The sequence below is a fragment of the Sycon ciliatum genome, chromosome 4, assembly GCF_964019385.1.
Source record: "Sycon ciliatum chromosome 4, ocSycCili1.1, whole genome shotgun sequence".
Classification (NCBI taxonomy): Eukaryota; Metazoa; Porifera; class Calcarea; order Leucosolenida; family Sycettidae; genus Sycon; species Sycon ciliatum.
Genome location: NC_088646.1, coordinates 1,856,669 through 1,877,116, shown reverse-complemented (window position 1 = coordinate 1,877,116; position 20,448 = coordinate 1,856,669). Strand labels below are relative to the sequence as shown.

At 48.2% G+C, this 20,448-nt stretch overlaps 2 protein-coding genes across 3 annotated transcripts; both read left to right on the top strand.

Annotated features, from left to right (window-relative positions):
• Window positions 1-1,406: 1,406 nt before the first annotated feature.
• On the top strand, window positions 1,407-10,558 carry LOC135813844 (ras-like protein rasD). Its single transcript, XM_065326864.1, has 6 exons — window positions 1,407-2,061; window positions 7,349-7,367; window positions 7,855-7,874; window positions 8,579-8,806; window positions 9,291-9,380; window positions 9,934-10,558. The coding sequence occupies exons 1-6, from the start codon at window positions 1,969-1,971 to the stop codon at window positions 10,087-10,089; spliced, it is 606 nt and encodes a 201-aa protein (XP_065182936.1). The 5' UTR covers window positions 1,407-1,968; the 3' UTR covers window positions 10,090-10,558.
• Window positions 10,559-11,544: 986 nt separating this feature from the next.
• On the top strand, window positions 11,545-20,354 carry LOC135813843 (SH2 domain-containing protein 4B-like). Of its 2 annotated transcripts, none has more exons than XM_065326863.1 (7): window positions 11,545-12,217; window positions 15,288-15,443; window positions 15,872-16,008; window positions 16,425-16,689; window positions 18,201-18,406; window positions 18,771-18,973; window positions 19,327-20,354. In XM_065326863.1, exons 1-7 carry the CDS (start codon window positions 12,035-12,037, stop codon window positions 19,641-19,643), a joined length of 1,467 nt encoding a protein of 488 aa, XP_065182935.1. In that variant the 5' UTR covers window positions 11,545-12,034; the 3' UTR covers window positions 19,644-20,354. The 2 variants fall into 2 exon arrangements, with proteins under 2 accessions (XP_065182935.1, XP_065182934.1); XM_065326862.1 differs by lacking the exon at window positions 11,545-12,217 and adding an exon at window positions 12,242-13,535.
• Window positions 20,355-20,448: the final 94 nt, after the last annotated feature.

Genomic DNA, 20,448 nt, shown 5'->3' with positions numbered 1-20,448 from the left:
ATGTACAGTATACGGCTTCCAAAACATTCAGCAATCTAGCACTGCGTACACGTGACACAATCGAAAAACAATCATCTGAATACACAGCACGACAATCATGAGGATGCTCAAACAAATGACTAGCAATGGACGACTCATACTTATCAGAACTAACATCAGAACAATCAGCATGTGCGGTGGACACATCCGATATCACATGGCTAGTCGAGTGGACCCTAGCCGTTGCCTCTGTCTGTGCTTTAGTCGCTGCCATCGCCGTCGTTGCCGATCTTGTCATTCTTCTGGTTGATGCGGTTCCTGTCACTGCCACGCCAGTAGGTGTCTTGTCCGGTTGTTTTTCTGGTGGTCTAGTTGACGTTGCTTGGTGTTGATGCCGCTGCGTTAGACCATCTTGTACCAGGATGATTCTTTGCTGGACGTCCCCTCCGTGGTCGAGTGGATCGTGCGTGTTGTGGAATAAGGTGTAGCGGTGCGTGTTGTCGGATGTGTCCACCGCACATGCTGATTGTTCTGATGTTAGTTCTAATATTTTTGTTATAAAATACACGGTAATACATGTCAAACAAGTAACGTAGTTGCGTGATGTCTGCGGCCTTCATCCTATTCATAGCTTATTAATAGTTATTATCATGCATGATGAAAGTACAGTCGGAATCGACATGGTTCATGCACACAGTCACAATCATGGGTGCATTCCAAATCAAGCAAATGAAAGACGTCGAGCTAGCAGGCTTCGAGTTCGAGTAGGCAAACGCATGATTGTGCTGATCCGGATTGTTGACGTGTGGGGACACGAGAAACCGTGCGGTCTGTCCGTCTTGACTTGAAACACCGCTATCCACAAAGACCTTGTCAGACCGCTGCTGTTGTTGTTGCTACTGCTGAAAGCACTGCACTAGCTGCAGCAGGCAGAGTGAGCTGCGAGTACAGGGCGATTTGCTGCCGCGAGATTTGCACCGGAATTATTTCACGCTCCGGAAAATGATATTGATGAGATACGTACCCTAGCCCTATGTGAGTATGTCGCAAAGCAACGGCAGCATGCAGTACGGAGCCAGCGAGGCCTACAAAAGACTTCAGCTAGTTCAAGTACAGTAGTATATGGCATTACTAGTGCACTGCAGTTTAGTTGTAGTATTTGTGATGATCAGGTTCTACCGGGTCACAGTGAGAACACCGACTGCGCGCGCGAAGGCCCATTTTTCACATCCTTGAGGCCTCCCTCCCGACAACAGGCCTGAGCTGACTGCCCGAGTCCGTGTACATCTACCATGCATGGTGCAGATATCTACTGCATGCTGTGCGGTTTGACCGGTTGACACTGCTGTACTGACTTTTGTAGGCTGAGATCATGTAAAAGTAAAACGCAGTGCAAAGACTAGGTCACTACCATCTCAGTCAGTCAGTGTCAGTCGCCCAGTACTAGACATCTACCATTATCATAGTGTAGCTGACCCCAGCAAATACTACATCGTTGTCGCTTGAGCGAGATAGACACCTCCCCGAGTCTCACCGCGGAGAACGAATGAATTACGCCTCCAAGACCTGTTGTGTGTGAATCATTCCGGGCTCTCTCCCACTCAGTGCACTTCAGAAGTAGTTGTTCTCAAGTTCGCGCCTCGCAGAACTGAGCGGGCACTGCTGAGGGCTGTATGATCCAGTCTCTACTGTGCGGCTAAAGTGGGTGGCAGTCGATAAGAACAAGGGCACTTAGAAACGCTGCTACTGTTGAGAAGGGAGAGAGAGAGAGTTACTCCGTAGCAGCAGCTCTCCGGTACATGTAAGCCGGTATATGGGCAATACCCTGCCACAACTGCATGCGGGCAGTCCTCAGTCGTAGATCCAACATTTCGGAGTTCCCGCTTGGGAAGGTTTTGGAGGCGTTCAGTGACTTAGTGACCGCTGGCGGCTACGCTGCGATAGAGTTACTTTTCTGCGTAGCTGCTGTCCGTTATCTGGGCTGTGGGCATGAGTCGCTTGATCAAGATCTGCGTTGTTGGCGATGGCGGCGTGGGAAAGAGCAGCATAACATTACGCTACCTGCGGAACGAATTCTCCGAAGTAAGCTCAGCCACATGTTGTGCTCGCTGTAACTGTAGCATTGTTGCATGCTGGTCGTGATGGCAATGCACAACGGAACCTCACTTAGAGTTTTACGGACGACTTTGGTTATGCATGAGCCCAGACAATAAACCGTTTAGATGATTTTCTGCATGGATACATCCATTATTAATTTTGTTCAGTGAGCTAGTCCAAACTGTACTTTTCCTGGCATCATACACATGATTGCCATGTTGTTGGAGGGAAAGTACAATCACGTACATGTATTTCCACTCAGGGCATTTCTTGCCAACTTCAGTTGCAGGTATTCATAAAAATAGACTGAGAAAGCAAGCCAGAACTTTCGTAAACATAATAACGCTCTGGTTTTTAAATAACCAGGCCTAGCACAACCGTTGGAAATTGTTAGTTTGGATAATCGAGGGTTTGCATAACTGGAGTGTGGAGAAGTGAAGTCCAACTGTACCGACAGTAACGTTCTAGCTATGCAGCTACATGTATGAGGCCAGAAAAGTAAATCTAGACTAGAAGTTCTGATGCGTGTAATGCTGTCGCCTTGGTCACCGTGGTTACCTCTTGCACGTTTGTATGAGTACACTGCATGAGGCGAGAAGGCGGCAAATTCGCATTCTTTACCTGGGTGCGAGGATTCGTGAGAACACTGCAGAAGGTCTCATTGATGATCCCAGTGCACACATCTTGAACTGTTGGATACTCCATGTGGAGTTTCCATCGGCTTGGCAGCATCCACAGTGGAAAAGTATCTCGCTCACGGTGACTGCAGAGTGCAATGATACTGGTCCCATGTACATGTAGAAGTATCTGTAGAGTAGGGCGGTGTGTGTGTGTGTGTGTGTGTGTGTGTGTGTGTGTGTGTGTGTGTGTGTGTGTGTGTGTGTGTGTGTGTGTGTGTAGCTGTTGAATGGTGTAATCCCAGCACAAGTTGCTATGTCTAACATAGCTGTTCGCTATCATCGCTTCCGCGATGGGCAGGTCTGAGGTGTGTGTGTGTGTGTGTGTGTGTGTGTGTGTGTGTGTGTGCGTGTGTGTGTGTGTGTGTGTGTGTGTGTGTGTGTGTGTGTGTGTGTGTGTGTGTGTGTGTGAGGCACACTCCCACTACCCCCCCCCCCCCCTGCTGCTGCTGCTCCAATTCCCAAAGGACCTAGGTGTGTGGGATGTAGATGATTGTGTATTTGCAGTGACTTAGTTCAACGGTGCATGCAAAACGGTAACTTATCTGCCATGCAGGGAATGTAGGACATATCACTACATCTGTGTGAGGCAGTGACAAGAAGAGATATGGAGGGTAGGGAGAGAGAGAGAGAGAGAGAGAGAGAGAGAGAAAGAGAGAGGAAGTGTGTGTGTGTGTGTGCGCGTGCACGCGTGTGTGCATGCATGTGTGTGTGTGTGTGTGTGTGTGTGTGTGTGTGTGTGCGTGTGCGCACTGATATGGTGTATCAGTAGAGCTAGTGGAATTACAGTGTCCGACGTTAGCTAGTGCGGCATCTACCGGCATCTTGTGTATCGCCTTGCCTGATTGCCAGGAGCCTTGTTTATGCGGCGGTTTGGCAAGGAGTATGTTGTCATGTACTGTACAGTTGGCTGTGGTGTTGAATGAAATATTGAGTCGCAAGATACAACATATTTGAAACGCAATGTGCAGTACAGTGATGTAGGGGCTGCACATCTTAGGGGTGCAATACTCCGCTGTTCAACTTGGTTGGGTTGAGAATCCCCTTTGGGTTTGTATTCAGATTTCGCCCCCCCCCCCCTCCCCAGGGTGTTATTCATCCAACATGCCATGATAGTTCATGGAAGCTAAGTGTAAGTGTATACAGATCTGGTCATGATTACTACTAGTACATGTGTGTGTGTAAAACTACAGATGGGGATGGTGTGGATAAGACTGGAGATAATGCCTTTGCAGTGTACACATTGACAGACGTACTAAAGTCAAGATGTACTTGGACATTGTGCCAGGAATGGACCTATGTATATGTACTTGGACGTTGTGCCAGAAATGGACCTATATACTTGACCTCCTCCCTACAGGGGTAAACAAGGCCTGCCTGATACTGATAGTGCAGCACTTCGGTAGCGTCACTTCAGAGTGTTCCACCCACACTGTCAAGTCTTGTTTACTCACACAGTGCTGAGTTCACACTGTCAAGTCTTGTTTACTCACACAGTGCTGAGTTCAGGAGGCTATGACGTATGGTAATATGTGTATCCTGTAACTGTAAACACACACACACACACACACACACGCATGCACACACACACACTGTGTACTACTAGTGCTGGGCTCAGCTAGTGTTTGTACAGTGAAACCTGGTTAGGAAGAACACTGATAAGACAAATGTTTGCCTAAGAAGAACTAGTATTCGTAACTGTATTGGATAAAACCCTGTGTATTCACTGGGTAAAACATATGGATAAGAAGAACTCCCGTTATTGCGAACAAATATCATCGGTCCCTTGATGTTCGTCCTAAAGAGGTTTGACTGTACTTCGAAATAGCACTAGTAACTGTGTATGCTGTTGTGTGTGTCAGTGACCACGGCACATGACACAGTGCACATTAGTAATTACGCCGGAGGGAGGATCATCACGTATAGTATAATTATGATAATAATATCATTATTAGGATGACCCAGAGGATGACGCAACTAATTCTTGCCCATACTGCTGCCTTCATGATTAGTACTGTTGGTGCCGGGGCCCGGGGGGGGGGGGGGGTGGGGGGGGTGGGGGGGGGTAATATAGCATAGTGGTGTGTATGCTAGAGTATCCAGGTACACACTGCGGCGGCGCCTCTACTAAAATCCGGACAGTGAACGTCATCTCTGCAAACACTGGTCTGGCATGCACTCTAGTATAGAGCATTCACGCCCCTACCATGATGGAGAATTGAACTCAATGTCAGCACTGTTATAAGGCTCTCAGTCTCAGTCTCCGTCTCAGTGAATCAAGACATCCTTTAGCCAGTTTAGGAAGAGAAGTACCAAGCACGGTCGGTAAAGTTGGTTTCGTCATGCCGCCTAGGCCAGCTGACAGCCAGGCTACTAGGCCTGGACCAGAATCTGGCTGGTACCAATAGCGGCATTATAATATTAGGTGAGGGGTGTAAACAAGGCCGGTGGAGGCAGCTCCTGATCTGGATACACAGGTACTTACATGTAGTTACTAGTAGCAGAGAGAGATGTCCCAATACTAGTAGCAGAGAGAGAGAGATGTCCCAGTACTAGTAGCAGAGAGAGAGAGAGATGTCCCAGTACTAGTAGCAGAGAGAGAGAGAGAGAGATGTCCCAGTAGATGTACTAACTACTTACTTAGGTCAATGAAAGTAAACAAAACACTAAAGCAATATCGAAATCAGGACACAACCACTTGCTTTTGTACCTTGCCCGGTCAATTGTTTCCCATTCACTGTGCATTCATCACTGATGGATTAGTACTTGGCATGTTGAAGGGGTGTGAAGGGCTTTGTCAGGCTGCTAGCATGCTATAATATACTCTTGGCCCCAAAATATACCCCCTGTGTCCTCAGTATCCTGCCTAAAATACGTTCAGTTGAATGCCATCCTGAATCTCCAGACTGTGAGCTTGCTGTTTCAGCCTTCTTAGATCATGACAGAGCTGGGAGTGTCAATGTACTAATCTTGTCAGTATTAGGTTCCACTTGACCCTGGGGGAGTATTCCAGTGCTTTCTGTGGCGCATGGTTCATCCATTGCTATAATGCACCGTGAAGCCAGTTGGGTGTCGCCAGTTGTGTTGTTGTCTTGGTGTTGTTGATGTTGATATTGTGATTATTTCTAGTACATGTGCTCGTTAGTATCTTGGCATTGACTGTCGCTAATCAGCTTATTGGGCGTGTCTTTTCCAAGCCCACGTGTCAACACCGTCTTTGAAACTCATAACGTGCAGGGGGGGGGGGGGGGCAGAAATCCAGCAGCTCCAGTCCAGTGGGGTTTCCATGCAATGCTGCCTACTGCACCCAGTGTACCGCATGATAAAACTAGAGCAAACTGATAGATAACACCCGTGTCTCTGAGCATCACTAGCTGGCTACGATGTGGAGTATTTGACGTCCACTGTTTTCCTGGATACTGGACTAGAACCAATCAGATCCATGCCGCACTGGCGGTCAAGTTGTGCCTGTAACCACGTGCTACTACTAATACCAGTACTAATACCAGTACTTTTGCTACGAGGACAGTCATTGCAGTATTAGACGGTCAGGGATAACCAAGCAGGACCGACGGAAGCAGTTATTGATTGGTCCGGTATGATCATGGCCGTTCATACAGTTTGTGTATGCTACAGTGGGTACACATGACCTCCATAGTAGGAAACATGTGTTGGTGGCTGTGATAACCTGACTGACAGGACCGGTTCCGGTGGGCCTGCCAGGGATGACGTAGAACATGAGCAGAAGGCCATGTCTCTTCTTGTCTGTGTGTGTGTATGTGTGTGTGCTCAGGCATACCCCCTCCCCACCCCCCCCCCCCACACACACACACACACTGTGGGTCTGTTAGCATGTAAATGTATACCAAAATTCCGTTGTTTGTATGGTGAGGAGGGAGTAGTCAAAGCCGGCAAATGTTTGGTGCAGAGGAATAGCACCTGGTTAGCATGCATGCTGGTCTGCAGCACTGAACCAGGTACTGTGTTGCTATAGGGGACAATGCCCTGACTCTGAGTGGGTGTTTGTGAGTCAAATACTCTTATTTTAGAGCACTGGTCCAATAAGTTACGACTTTTATCTAATCAATTCCACACTGTCCTTACTAGTGTTTTGGGCATGCCTCAGCTCTAGACAAATGCATGGGTTTGGGTACTGCATTGACGACAGTTGTCGATAAGTAAGTAATAGTTATGCTAAGGCATTGACACTCTCAGCCTTGTGTCACTCTCCTTCAGGTGTACATCAAAGTCAGCAAAGGCCCACTAGCAAACGTGCTGCAAGCACTGAAGTACCTTTCATTGCGTATCTGTACTACTTGTACTAGCAGTAGGTCTTTACACGGGCAGACTGCTGCTGAACTGTGGCTTGACTGTACCTAATACACGCAACAGGTACAAAGTATACATGCACACTGTGGAATTGCTTAGCATAAGAAAACTGCATAATTATTGGCACCATTATGATTACATCATCATTACATCATGCTGACATCATGAGGTAGAAGTCAGATGAATGAGATGATAGCACCGTCCACACAATACAAGCCCAACTTGACTGTGTGCTCTCTTCGGTCTCTTCTGTTTGTCTTGCACAGTACTATGACCCAACCATAGGTAAGTCGGAAGAACTGTTGCCACTGGGAACTTGCAAGACATTAATATTGACAACATTGTCACCCATGTGATCTGTGGATGAGAAATGACAAACCGTCGCTGCATTACCCGTGACGGTGGGCCATGTTGAGTTACTCTGGAGTTGTTGCACATCTGTATCATGTGACTATGTTTGTGCGGTACTTGGCATGATGACTCAATATGGCCGACATTGTGTGACCCATTCATGCAGGGATTGGCTGGAGCTGGACTGTGAATGACATTGGCTGCAATGTCTGGCTCTGTGATAGATGTGCCGCCGTAGTAGCATACACAAGAGATTGGTTACAGTAGCATACACAAGAGATTGGTTACAGTAGCAAACACAAGAGATTGGTTACGGGGAACGCTGCTACATATGTTTTAAGTACCGCTTGAAAGTGACCTGATTGTTTTTTTTTGGTTTTGTTTGCCCTGCTCTGTGTACACATGATGATTGGCTACACAGAGAACAGTTACCAGACTGAGGTGAGAGTGTGCCACTGATATGCTGTCCAGGGTTGTACCTTCTCCTTTGTAGCTGTTGTTAAATACAAATGGAAATGATACTCTCGGAGGGTTGGGTTTATGAGAAGGAAACAAAGCACTGATAGTGGTGCTCTGGCTCATTCTCCGCCATTGCTCATTTGTTGCATAGCTAGGCATGTGCAATGCCAATTTGCTACTCTCTCCATCTCATCGAGTTCATTTTATACATAGGCTTCGTAATATTATTAGATCCCTGGGACCATGGTTGCCATGACAGTCAGTCTTCGCGAGTCGCCGGGATGACTTCTTTCTCAGTCCTGCTTCATGTTGTAATTCATCGTCTCTTTGTCTCTCTCCTCTTCGCTTCCCAATACCATGGCCAAGGGGATTTATGATAGTTTAACAGCACATGTATGAATAGCTTTCTTGAATCAACTGTATTTGTGACACCCAGGAGTTGTGTGTGTGCAGGGTGAAAGGAAGACTCTGGCATGGCTCTTCGCTGAGTATTATGCTTAGCAATAGACTTCAAGTGTTGAGCCCGGCCGGGCTGGGTGTGTGCATGGCCACAACAGACCACTGTGATAGGCTTCAACCTAGTGTACAGCAGGTCAAGCCTGCTTCACTCACAGGGCATGAACTCTCCGGGCCCTAAGCCAAGCTCATTGCATGTGTGTTTGTGTGTGTGTGTGTTTCGGTTGAAGGTCGAATTCCGCTCTCGGATATGCAACATAGAGATCGTGGACACTGCAGGCCAGGAGGAGTTTCTAGAGTTCTGCCATACGTCGCTGGCACAGGGGCACGCGTTTGTCGCCGTTTTCGCCATTAACTCTGCGAGTAGCTGGGACAGACTGAAGGAGCTGAGGGATCAAATTGTGCGTGATCATGAAGATAAGGAGGAAGTGCCGATGGTTGTGGTAGCGAATAAAAAGGTACGCTCCATTGTGTAATAGTCTGATCCTCTCTCTCTCTCTCTCTCTCTCTCTCTCTCTCTCTCTCTCTCTCTCTCTCTCTCTCTCTCTCTCTCTCTCTCTCACACACACACACACACACACACGCGCACACACACACACACACACACACACACGCGCGCATCACGTACATGCAGCTACCATTGAATTGAAGGCTCTAGTTGTCCAGCAGCATACAATATCCATGTTTCCAGATAACTTCTCTTATGGCCCCCTTCCAGAATGATTCACTGAAGCATGGTGTTCATTGTTCCGTGTGGTAGTAACAGGTTGGTCTTGTAACAGCTAGTATAGCACACAGGCTTCCATTTGAGGTATACAGTGTGAGTCAAACTTGCGATGGTGTAGTTTTATACATGTACTGCTATGATGGTGTTATTGTGCCAAAGAGTTGCCGGTCTTCTTTATTGATCTCCGTTTCCCTTCTGCCATTTGACTTTGCCAGGATATGGAGGAGAGTAAACAAGTATCAATGGATGACATAGTACCTTACTGCAGGAGTATACAAACACCATTCATAGAGACGTCAGCAAAGGTAAGCCATGGTTACTTAGGGGAAGAGAGAGATAGATAGATAGAGAGATATAGAGAGAGAGAGAGAGAGAGAGAGAGAGAGAGAGAGAGAGAGAGAGAGATAGATAGATAGATAGATAGATAGATAGAGGGAGAGAGAGAGTGAGAGTGAGAGAGAGAGAGAGCGAGAGCGAGAGAGGAGGAGGAGAGAGGAGGAGAGAGAGGAGGGGAGGAGGTGGTGGAGCCGAGGAGAGAGGGGGAGGGAGGAGAGAGAGAAAAAGAGAGTGAGAGAGTGATGAGAGATGCAAGACCATGCTCCTGGAATTCACTTGCCAGTCGATTTCATAATGCTTCGAAGAAGACACCTGTGTGAACATCTGTCGTCACATTCTACCGTTTTGCCCAAGCCTGTTGGCACACACACTCAGTGCACGGTTCTTAGAACAAGTCTATTCCCCCTAGACATTGCGGCTGTGGCTAGCTCTTATGTACAAGCATAGGCTGCTGAGATGCCCAGCACCAATATCAAACCAATGAGTCTTTGTGTGATGTCATGTGTTCTTGCTATCCCTTAGACCGGACTAAACATCAACGAAGCATTTCAACTGGCGCTAGAACAGATCCGCATCATCAACCCAGAATTGCTGGGATTCCAGCCTCTATCGCCAAATGCGCGTCAACGAGGTGATGGGAGAGCTGGTCAGAGAGGAAATGGCTGTGTTCTCCTGTAATTCACGTTCTCTCTCTCTCTCTCTCTCTCTCTCTCAGCAAGCTGTGAGGATATTGTGATGAGATGGTGTAGCGACCTTTGTCCAAAGTCACAGTGGACATTCAGTGGCACCTGCCGCCACTGTCTATGTATCAAAAATGAGACTTGCAAGAGGAGAATGCTCCAGAGTGCAGCTTGGATGAAACTTCTTAGCAGATACTCCTTCCCATTCATTTGTTGACATGGAGTTTGTATTTTCACTTAGCAATGTCTTCTGATTTCGAAGACCACCCGGATGCCCAAATCGTTCATCCAACAATTGATTTAACCCGGCTGTGCTGAAAGATGTACGGAAATTTGATATATATTTCTCGAATGGTACACGTCATTATATTCTGCCTATGACACAATAGATCAGTCTTACAAATGTTCATGATACTACTACTACTACTACTGCTGTCGTTCTTTAGCAGCCAAATCCAACATTCTGATGTTCGTCTTAGCGTCATTGTGTGGTTTGATCCCAGAGTTAGTAATCACCGGCCAATGGGTTCCAAGCCTCAGTTCCTGTTCATACTTGCTGAGCCGACAAACCGACACAATACATGTTGTACAACCAATGCCTTGGTGCATGTGCAGTCGCTCGCTCTCGCTCTCTCTCTCTTGTTCATTGTTGTTGGTGTCGTCGTCGTCATCGTCGTCGTTGTTGCGTGTGCATTTCCAGCACTAGAACAAAACCACAAATTCCAGTAATCACGCACGATCTCCGAAACTGCAGGGAAGTATGCTTTCCCATCCATAATCCAGTTGTTTTGCTCATTCAGCAGCCCCCCCCCCCCCCCGCGCGACTGCCGGGATCCAGCAGAAGACGTGACAGCTAGCCAGCAGGCCAGGCCAGGCACTACACGAACACGTGACAGCTAGCCAGCACTCGTACTCAGGCCAGGCCAGGCCAGGCCAGGCCAGGCACTACACGAACAGGAAAGTACTGACTGTAAATTGTAATGTACAATATGCTCGTCAAGACGCCATGGACGCCACCCCTCTCACTGCCATCTCCATGACTTCCGACTACACACGCTCAATGTCACGTCGTACTCATACTCACTCAGATCATAACCCTTGGCCTTTACTGCAGATCTACCTGTTTACTTGTCAATCCGGATGTCCTGTCTCAAAATGTACTTGCATGTCCTGCGCCTCACCGTCATAATAACATAAGCTATAGTATAATGCATCAGATCATCGACATAGCATGTCGCCCGGCAGCTGTCAGTATCACTATCAGTGGCAGTACCCATACCAGACTACAGCTGTACTGACAGTACGACCATTTGTTGTAAGCAAGGCTAGGGTCCAGGGAGTCATGAAAGCCATTTCAGGACTCCCTGCTTGTAGTTGTAAGTATTACCAAACTCTGCAGTCCAGTGTTGAGTATACTATGACAATCATGATGCATGTGCGCGTGCCGGCTGTGCACACGTCCCATGTCCACCATGACCACGGGTCTGAGTCTGCCGTGAGCTTAGTTCTGCAGAATTGGAGATGACAGCATGGCCACACCAAGGGCACAGGATCACTTGACAGATACCCAGAGAGTTCCTCGTCCGAATCCATCATGCAAGAAATCTTTACCAAAGAAAATGTGTGCAACACTGTACTCGCTGATGCAGTGACGGTGAAGTGAATGCTGAACTAGAAGGGTTGGGCTGGTCGATGCAGAGGCTGCCTGTCCTGCGAAGAGTGTTTGCGGATGCGCTACGACCAGCACAGACTACAAAAGTAGTGCGGTCCTTCCCGGTCGCTTCTTCTGATGCCAGTTGTGCACTCCAGCGCACCCTTTCCCAGTCCGGCACAGCGGCAGTCGTGTCCGTTTGAGTCCTGATTGCGTCGCGGAATAGAGTGAGTTTGTGGAGTGCATTCCGGTAAAGGGACCCGCTCTGTGGAGAGCACACACGACGCTCACCATGTTGCAGCAAATTCTCAAGGACATGTTCATCGAGCCGGAGCTCCTGGAGGAGCTGACCGAAGAGCAGAAGCAGATTCTCTTCATGAAAATGCGAGAAGAGCAGGTACGTAGGTATGATGTGTGGCTGGAAGAGCCTGACGGAGCACCCGCCAAGAAGACGACTAACAAGCCACCCCGAAAGGTAATTATTGAGTCTCTTTCTCATCTCCCCATCCGTTCGGGTTCACATTGTGACGCTCCTGCAGCGCAGGTGGGTTCATGTAGTTTTGCGGCTGGTCTAGCAGGTGAAATGTGTTGTAGCGTGTACACAATCGCACCTCTTGAATACGTGTAGATCTCACTGAACAGCCCGCTTGTTAGCGAGTGTGTGCACGGCGAGCGAAAGCAAACAATCGCGTATCGACATGAAATTGTTGTGTAGCATGCCTCTAGCTGTGTAGTGGCAGTCAAAATGAAGCGACGCTTGCAAGCTGAAGTCCAGCTGACCCCATTGAAAAGCTGTTCTGTGAGCGCGACGAAAGTAATCGACTGAAATGTTTGCTGACGACAGCAACGCACATTTGCTGAGGGAATTGTGCAGAGTGTGTCTAAAATCAGCGAGAAAGATGTAGAGGACATTCACAACCTTTCCATTCGGTTGTTAGGGTTGATCTAAAACCTATTAGGACGTAGTGTGTGCAGACGTTGGAGAAGAGAAGTGGGAAATCATAATGCCAGAGCAGGCAGAATACGAATGGGTCAAGGAAGGAGGTGCGTCTTCAGATGATGATCAGGATGCTGACGACACGTGTCGGGGTGCGGACGAAAACTTCCGCCAAGTCCTGTCTAAAATACTCCTCTCTCGTCCCACGCCCAGCAGCAGTGGGCGTACTGCAATCCGCAGAAGCACTGGCGGTTGTCGGATATGCCATTCAGCCGCAGTGCCAGCTGATTCCTGTGTGAGACGGAGAAGACACTCACTAACAAACTGCCCAGGAAGCGCCAGCACTGGAAGCAGCAGCAACTGCAACGCCGACCCTGGGGGTCAGGAGAAGTGGATTGGCTGTAGAATGTGCTTCTACTCCGGCTACGACCGCCTGGATGGCCATTGGCAAATGCGACCACCAACAGAGTCAGTGATCGAAAGTAACACACGCAGCAACAGCTGGGGATCCTTTAGCACTGGCGCTGGTGCTGGAGATGCTGCTGGTGCTGATGCTGCTATAAGTAACACAGTCGACGCAGTGTGTGGAGTGGATGGCTGGAGCACTAGTACAACAACGTTTAGTACCAGTCGAGATTGGAATAGTCACCCTCTTCCTGATGTGCCAGCAGACACAGCACTGTCAGCAGTGTTGCCTGAAAGTGAAACAGGTACTGCAGTAGCTGGTACTAGCAGTGGCAGCAGGGATGGTGTCCCCACAGTGGCCCAACTGCTGCAGGAGTTGCCAGCAGAGCAGAGAGTTGCAGTGTTGAGAGGTGCAGTCCAGCACTGCACGGCTTCTGTACTGAGGAAACTGGTCAGTAGATCTACAACATAGTCATTACGTGTATACATGCAGGGCAGCTGGGTAGCCAAGATCACCATGATCACGGAGTACTGAAAACCACTCCGGCCCTGGTGAAAAATTGGTCGAGCTTTGAGGCTTAGCTGGGTGTAAGAGCGTACTTCCAAGTAGATACAATACAAATAACTCTATTACTAGTATTAGGCTTAAGCCTTAGGCCTGGCCTAGACTAGTAAGTAGTAGTAATTTTATAATGTTCCTACATGTCCCATGATTGCTATGGATAGGCTGTAAGCAACACAATCCCAGTCACACTGAGAGAGTGCTAGGTCTACTTACAAGTTACAATGATGTGTGACTGAACACCACAGACCCCAGACTGTCAGTGAGATGAGTCATATGGACCTAGCAGGTGTGGCTGTCTACTATAGAGGTCATGCGAATATTGCCATGGTGGTGATACAGCGGAGCAGCTTATGGGTGCTAAGTGCAGTCGACTCCACTTATAACGAACTCGCATATACTATTATTATAGCGAATTTCGTGATAATAGCGAATCCTTGTCCATGTCCCTGTTTGAACCCATACAAAATTGACCCTTTATAGCGAACAGTGAACCAAATCTTGTAGGTTTGCATGTAAACCAAGTGCACTCATACTGTCATGGGCCATTTGCCAGTCATGATTTTGCTGCTTGAATAGCGTGAGTGCATTTCTGTTATAGCGAGCTTTGGCTATAAAGAACTAATTGTCCTGCACAATGGTGTTCGTTATATCAGGAGTCGACTGTATACAGCGTGAGTTGAGCGCCGACTGCCTCGCCTTCGCCAAATCTCGACTGATGGTGTGATCACATAACCTTTGTAGTGTATGGTGCACATGCATAGCAGTGCCGCAGTGTGCATTGTGTCATGCCCGGCACATGTACCAGATTTCCCCCAACACACTTGCTGCAGTGGTGTGTACTGCATGTGGCAATGAATCACTGGACATTCAGTGTTGAGAGCTGCAAGTCACCAGGCCCATGACTTGGACTGCGACCAGTATTGTAACATCCCCACTCAGTACCAGCACTAGCATTATCACTTGCACTAAGTAACACCCCTATCCTTCGAGAACGCTTGCCTAGGGGTAGGTCCATGCTGCCCAAGAATTAATGAGCAGTTTAACCTCAGTCAGTCAGCCCAGCAGTCAGTCAGGCAGTCAGTGGGCACAGTCTCCTTGTCAGTCGCAGGACCTGAAATGTCTTCACGTGCACCCCAGCCCGGCAGGCTGCAGACACCATAGACAATACACGCCCAGTGTATTTTAGCACCACATGTAGTTACTATACTTGGGTAATATTGCAAGTAATGTTACTGCGAAGCAACTGTAACTCTAACGTGTTGGTCCTACTGCACTGTAGTGCCTTTGATGATGTCAATTGCTGCTGGTGGTGCTGCTGTCTGTGCTGGTGCTGCTGTCTGTGCTGGTGCTGCTGATGCTGCTGGTGGTGATTCTGTTGTTATTGCCTACTGGTGGTGGTGGTGATGGTGGTGATGGTGGTGATGGTGATGGTGGTGGTGGTGGTGGTGGTGGTGGTGGTGGTAGTGATGGTGGTGATGGTGGTGGTGGTGGTGGTGATGGTGGTGGTGATGGTGGTGGTGGTGGTGGTGGTGGTGGTGGTGGTGGTGATGGTGGTGATGGTGGTGATGGTGGTGATGGTGGTGGTGGTGATGATGGTGGTGCTGTAACTCTGTTGCTGTTGTACATGTACATGTGCAGGTGGAGATTCTACTGGACAGTAAGGAACAGCCGTGGACGTGGGTGCTCGGTGAGGCTGATGAAGATGTACCCTACGACACTATGGTCACTAAGGCACTCAAGTTAGAAGAAGAGGAGCAGAAGCAGAAGGATGAGGAAGACGCGCGGAAAGCGCAAGTAAGTACAATGGAAGCATCATTGCAAGGAGAGAAACTGCGTGTGGGAAAAAGTTGTTGTCTGATGATTGGTTTTTGCCATGAAACTCTGAGTAACAACGAAACAGCCCTATTTATTTTCCTTTTGTGTACCTCTTGCATGTCGGAAATATACTATTATTATAGAGTTGAAAAAATGAATTTGCAACGGTTGAGTGGCGCAAGTGACATAAATTATCTGTAGTCTCAGGACTGTCACCATGCAGAAATGCTTGCACAAACCCTTGCATGCCTTTCTGGAGTACACTCAGCGAGACTAACTGGTCGTCTCCTGGGCAACAAGACTGACCTAATTAAAAAATGCCCGTGATTGGGGGGTCACAATGTGTCACGGTGCGAGCCAAGATGACCTGACTAACTAGCAGTATTGCTTTTGATTATCTTCTTCAGGAACTGGCCATGAAGCAAGCAGAGGAAAAAGCAGAAGCTGCTAGAAAAGAGCGAGAAGCACGGAGAGTACGTTTGCTATCAGAAGAGGAAGAAAGAATAAAACGGGAACATGACGCGTTCGCGGCGGAACTAAGACAGTAAGAAACTTGAGCAGACCCTCTCTCTCTCTCTCTCTCTCTCTCTCTCTCTCTCTCTCTCTCTCTCTCTCTCTCTCTCTCTCTCTCTCTCTCTCTCTCTCTCTCTCTCTAACTCACTTAAACCCTCCCTCTCAGAATCTGCCCCAGTTAAGCAGCGGTGTTAGGAATGATGAATGTCACTAAGCCATGACGTCATGATGGTAAACACACTGTCATTTCAATTGACGCTCGGATGTTGAGCCAGTAATAAGGCTGTTGGTTAGCGCTTCCGAGATGTGTGTTGGAGCTAGGAGTCAGGTGGTTAAATGTCTCAGTACTCCTTCAGTTGTGCACCTACTTGTTACACTTTCTGACGGTGTGCTCGTATATGTTTGTGTATGTGCTTGTGTGTGTGTGTGTGTGTGTGTGTATTGCAGGAAAGAAGCAGAGATGATCTACGCAACCGCAAAGGAAGCACGCTTAGCAGCGCAGCGTTCCGAAGAGGAGAAGGCACGGAGAAGAGAGGAGCAGGAGCAGCTCCTCCAGCGGCGAGCACGAGAGCAGGAAGAAAAGGATCGCCGTGAGGAGCAGCTGGAGAGAGAACGGCTAGAAAAGGAGGCGGCACGCAAGTCGCAAGAAATCTACGTCAACATGCGGCAGCTCAGAATACAACAGGAGGCATCAGAACGCGAAGTAGTGGAGGTGAGGTTTCCCTGGGCTATTGCAGCACTGTAAATAGCCATTGGTAGGAGCACTCTCTCACTTGAACTAAGTACAATACTGTTCAAGCACTTTCCTTCACACTTGAAGAGAATGAGAACACTTTCACAACCATTCGTCTTTTCCTTCTACAGTCAGACCTCGCTTAACCGCACACATCTGTTTTCCACAAAAACATCCGGATAGGCGAGGTAACCGGATAACTGAACACACATACTGTACATGCATGTGGCATGTCAAAAGCAGTGACATCATACATACATGTAGACGGGTCCTATGCAGTACAACTAGCGTGCCCAGTATGTAAAACAAGCGAGAAAAATGACAAGTGCATGCAACTGAGTGCTGTCCGCACACACCCAGCAGGTCAAGGACCTCATTTGCTTGTACAACTCCTTGATACTAGCTTCTGCAAGCGCTAGCCAGCCACATGCAACCGGATACGACGAAGCATTTTGTACACATTTTGACCAGTTTGTACACAAAATCATGCACCGGTATGCGGATCGCGAGGTCCGGTTATGTTGTATGCATAACATATGCTGCACATCGGTAACCAGCGATTTCCTTCCGGATGGCGAGGGATCCGGATAAACGAGGACCGGATAAACGAGGTCTGACTGTATAAATGTGTTTGCTCGACAACGCATCGCAAATGTAAAGACAAAAAAAGGTTTCCCAGTGAACTTTAAAAAGGATCCAAAGAGGGTGGCGGCGATCCTATGGATGCGGAAGCCAAGTCTCACGCGAACCGTGAATTTTTTTTAAGGAAGAAAAGATCTGTTGGTACGCTGAATCCTACTTCAAATACAACAAAAATTTGTCTTGGTTCAGACAAAGTTGCCCCCCCCCCCCCTTCAGGTCTAATACTACAAAAAGCAACGACTGAAAAGTTCATTCTGCCTTGCAAAACGTACTGTCCTTGGGTCAAACCTAGTGCGGGCAGTGAGTTTATCTTACTTGAAGTATTGTTCGTATCCGATTGAATGTACTCGTGCCTTGCTGTGAGCCTTTTTGTGCCATTATTTTCATCTTCACCCTTTCTTCAGGCAGCTGCCGGCCTTCATTCACTTCACTGAGTTGACACATGTAGCTGCCCGAGAAAAAAACCAGCCTCTGCAGTGTCCATGGACTGCGTCGGGCTACAAGACTTAGTGTAGGCTAGAGTTAGTGGAAAAAACCGAAAACCACCGTAAATGCTAGACGAACACGACTTTCTTGGCTCACAACATTAAACAACAAAAACAGTGAACTGTGACAAGTGAACTATTGTACATGCTACATCTCCACCTACTCACCTACTCATTGTACATGCTAGATCTCCACCTACTCATTGGGTGCTCTACTATTGTACATGCTACATCTCCACCTAACTGTTACTCGTTGGGTGCTCTACAGCAAACTGTTCCCTTTTCAACCCGTCAAACAATAAATAGCATTATATCAAGTATATGCTGGTATTCAACTGTGTGATCTTCTCAAACTGTTCTCAGGCCGAATGGAGGAAACAAACGGAAAGAGCTAAAGAGTACGAGACTGAACGACGGCGATCCATGCAGAGAGCCAAGGAAGTCAAGCAGACTAGTAATGGACAGCTGATGAAAAGAATGAGAGAGCTATCCACCCCTCCTGCTGTCGTACTTCTGGACACGAAATCTACGCAAGGGCACACGCCGCCTCCGCTTAGTAGATCTCCAAGGTTAGCCCTCCCCCCTCCAACACACACACACACACACACACACACACACACACACACACACACACGTGCGTTATACGTACAGCGGCTGAAATGATTATCCTATCACTCAACCAGAAGATTGATTACTTCGAAGTACTTGACTGGCGCACGGCCAAGAGCAGCTTTTGAATTCAATTCCCACACGACATCGACGAACACTGTAGGACACACCACCCAGTATTCACTGTAGGACACACCACCCAGTATTCAGTAATATACGAGCAGTAACTATAGTAACAATACTGCACAAATGTAACTCTACGCCTTAGTTACCCCAGACAGTAACCATGGTGACCGTTTGAAGTGCTGGTGTTGCCGTCTGCAGGCCGGGAAATACCGCCACGCTACCGCCGGTTCCCAGTGGTCCACGTCCGGGCCTGGGACCACCCAGCGGGTCACTACCTCGACAAACCAAACGAGCCGCACGGCCAGCCAACAAAGCTGAAGTCATCCAGTGGTTCCGCGATGTGGAGTGGTCTCGCCGCATAGTCTGTGACAAATCAGGAAGGGTCTGTCCTTGGTTTCATGGTAAGTAATTGCATCTGGTATTGGGGACACATAATTTCCTTCTCTTGACCAGAACATGTCTGAAGGCTAGATATGCTCACGTGTATACACACAAACACACTCACGCATACATTATGTCTGCGGTGCAGTGCCTACGGGAGTGAGTTGCTGTGTGCGCATGCCACAAGCCTGCAAGCCTCAAAGGAGCTCTGCAATAAACGGGGCCTGTGGCCCTGATCCATTCCGCCCCTTACTGAGTATGATGTGCATGTGTGTGTGTGTGTGTGTGTGTGTGTGTGTGTGTGTGTGTGTGTGTGTGTGTGTGTGTGTGTGCATGTGCGTGCGTGTGTGCACGTGTGTGTGCTACCAAACAGGAATTCTGACTCGCGCTCACGCCGAGCAGCTACTGGACGGCAAGCCTCCGGGCACATTCCTGATTCGCGTCAGTGAGAGGATCTGGGGATACACAGTCTCCGTGGCATCCACTTACAAGTGCAAGCATTTCCTCGTCGACGCTGCAGCCGTGGGTAAGTATCAGTTCTTCGGTGATAATCAGAAGGTTCATGACGATCTGCACAGCTTGATAGAGTTTCATCAGAAGTATCCAATCTCAGTGGCCGGTCAGGAACTGTTGATGACGCCGCAGGCTCAAGTCGGCCGTGTACCGGACTACCAGGAGCTCGTTCAGTGAGGCTGGCTTGCAACAATGATGCGTAGCGGCATTGGCCATTGCAGTGAGGTTGGCATACAGTAATGATGGGAGCGGCTTTGCAGTGAGGTTGGCATACAGGAATGATGCGTAACGGCATTGCAGTGGTATGGCTTCTGCTGCTGCTACTGCTTCTCATGATGTCATTAGCTCACATAGTATGATGTCATACAACTGGCCACTGAGCACAGCCACAGTGGTGCAGAGAATGCATGAATCAGTGTGCTTGACACGAGCCCTGCAGTCGGCCCAGGGTTGCACTGGGCCGCACCACAAGCACTTCACTCCATCTTTCGAGAAGTGTTATTCACATTATCACTGGCCACCTCATCCAAGGACCAGCTACCTGTATCTCATTTAGGGTGCAATATTTGTGATTCTACACTGCTCACACTACCCTAGAATTTCCCCTAAACCATCTTGACACAGTTAGACTACCTAATATGGAAAACTATCACAAAATAGGATACCAGCGTAGAACAGCTAGATACAGCTCATCAACAGAGGGCATAGTACAGTTCCATGTGGCTGATTCTGATTATTACTACACCATGTTACCACGTTTTTACACTTGCAGTTTTCAAACCATATGTGTAGCATATTTTTTCCTCGATAATTATCAATCTTTTAAAAATCGAATATTTTATTACTTGGCTGCATCCTGGCAGATCAATAATATTATGCCATCTTCAATAGCCAGAGTTGGTGCTGCGAGATCGAGTGCACAAAGGGCGCTTGGAAAAGAAACGTTGCACGAGCATGTGTGCGTGTATGTGTGACGGAAGCC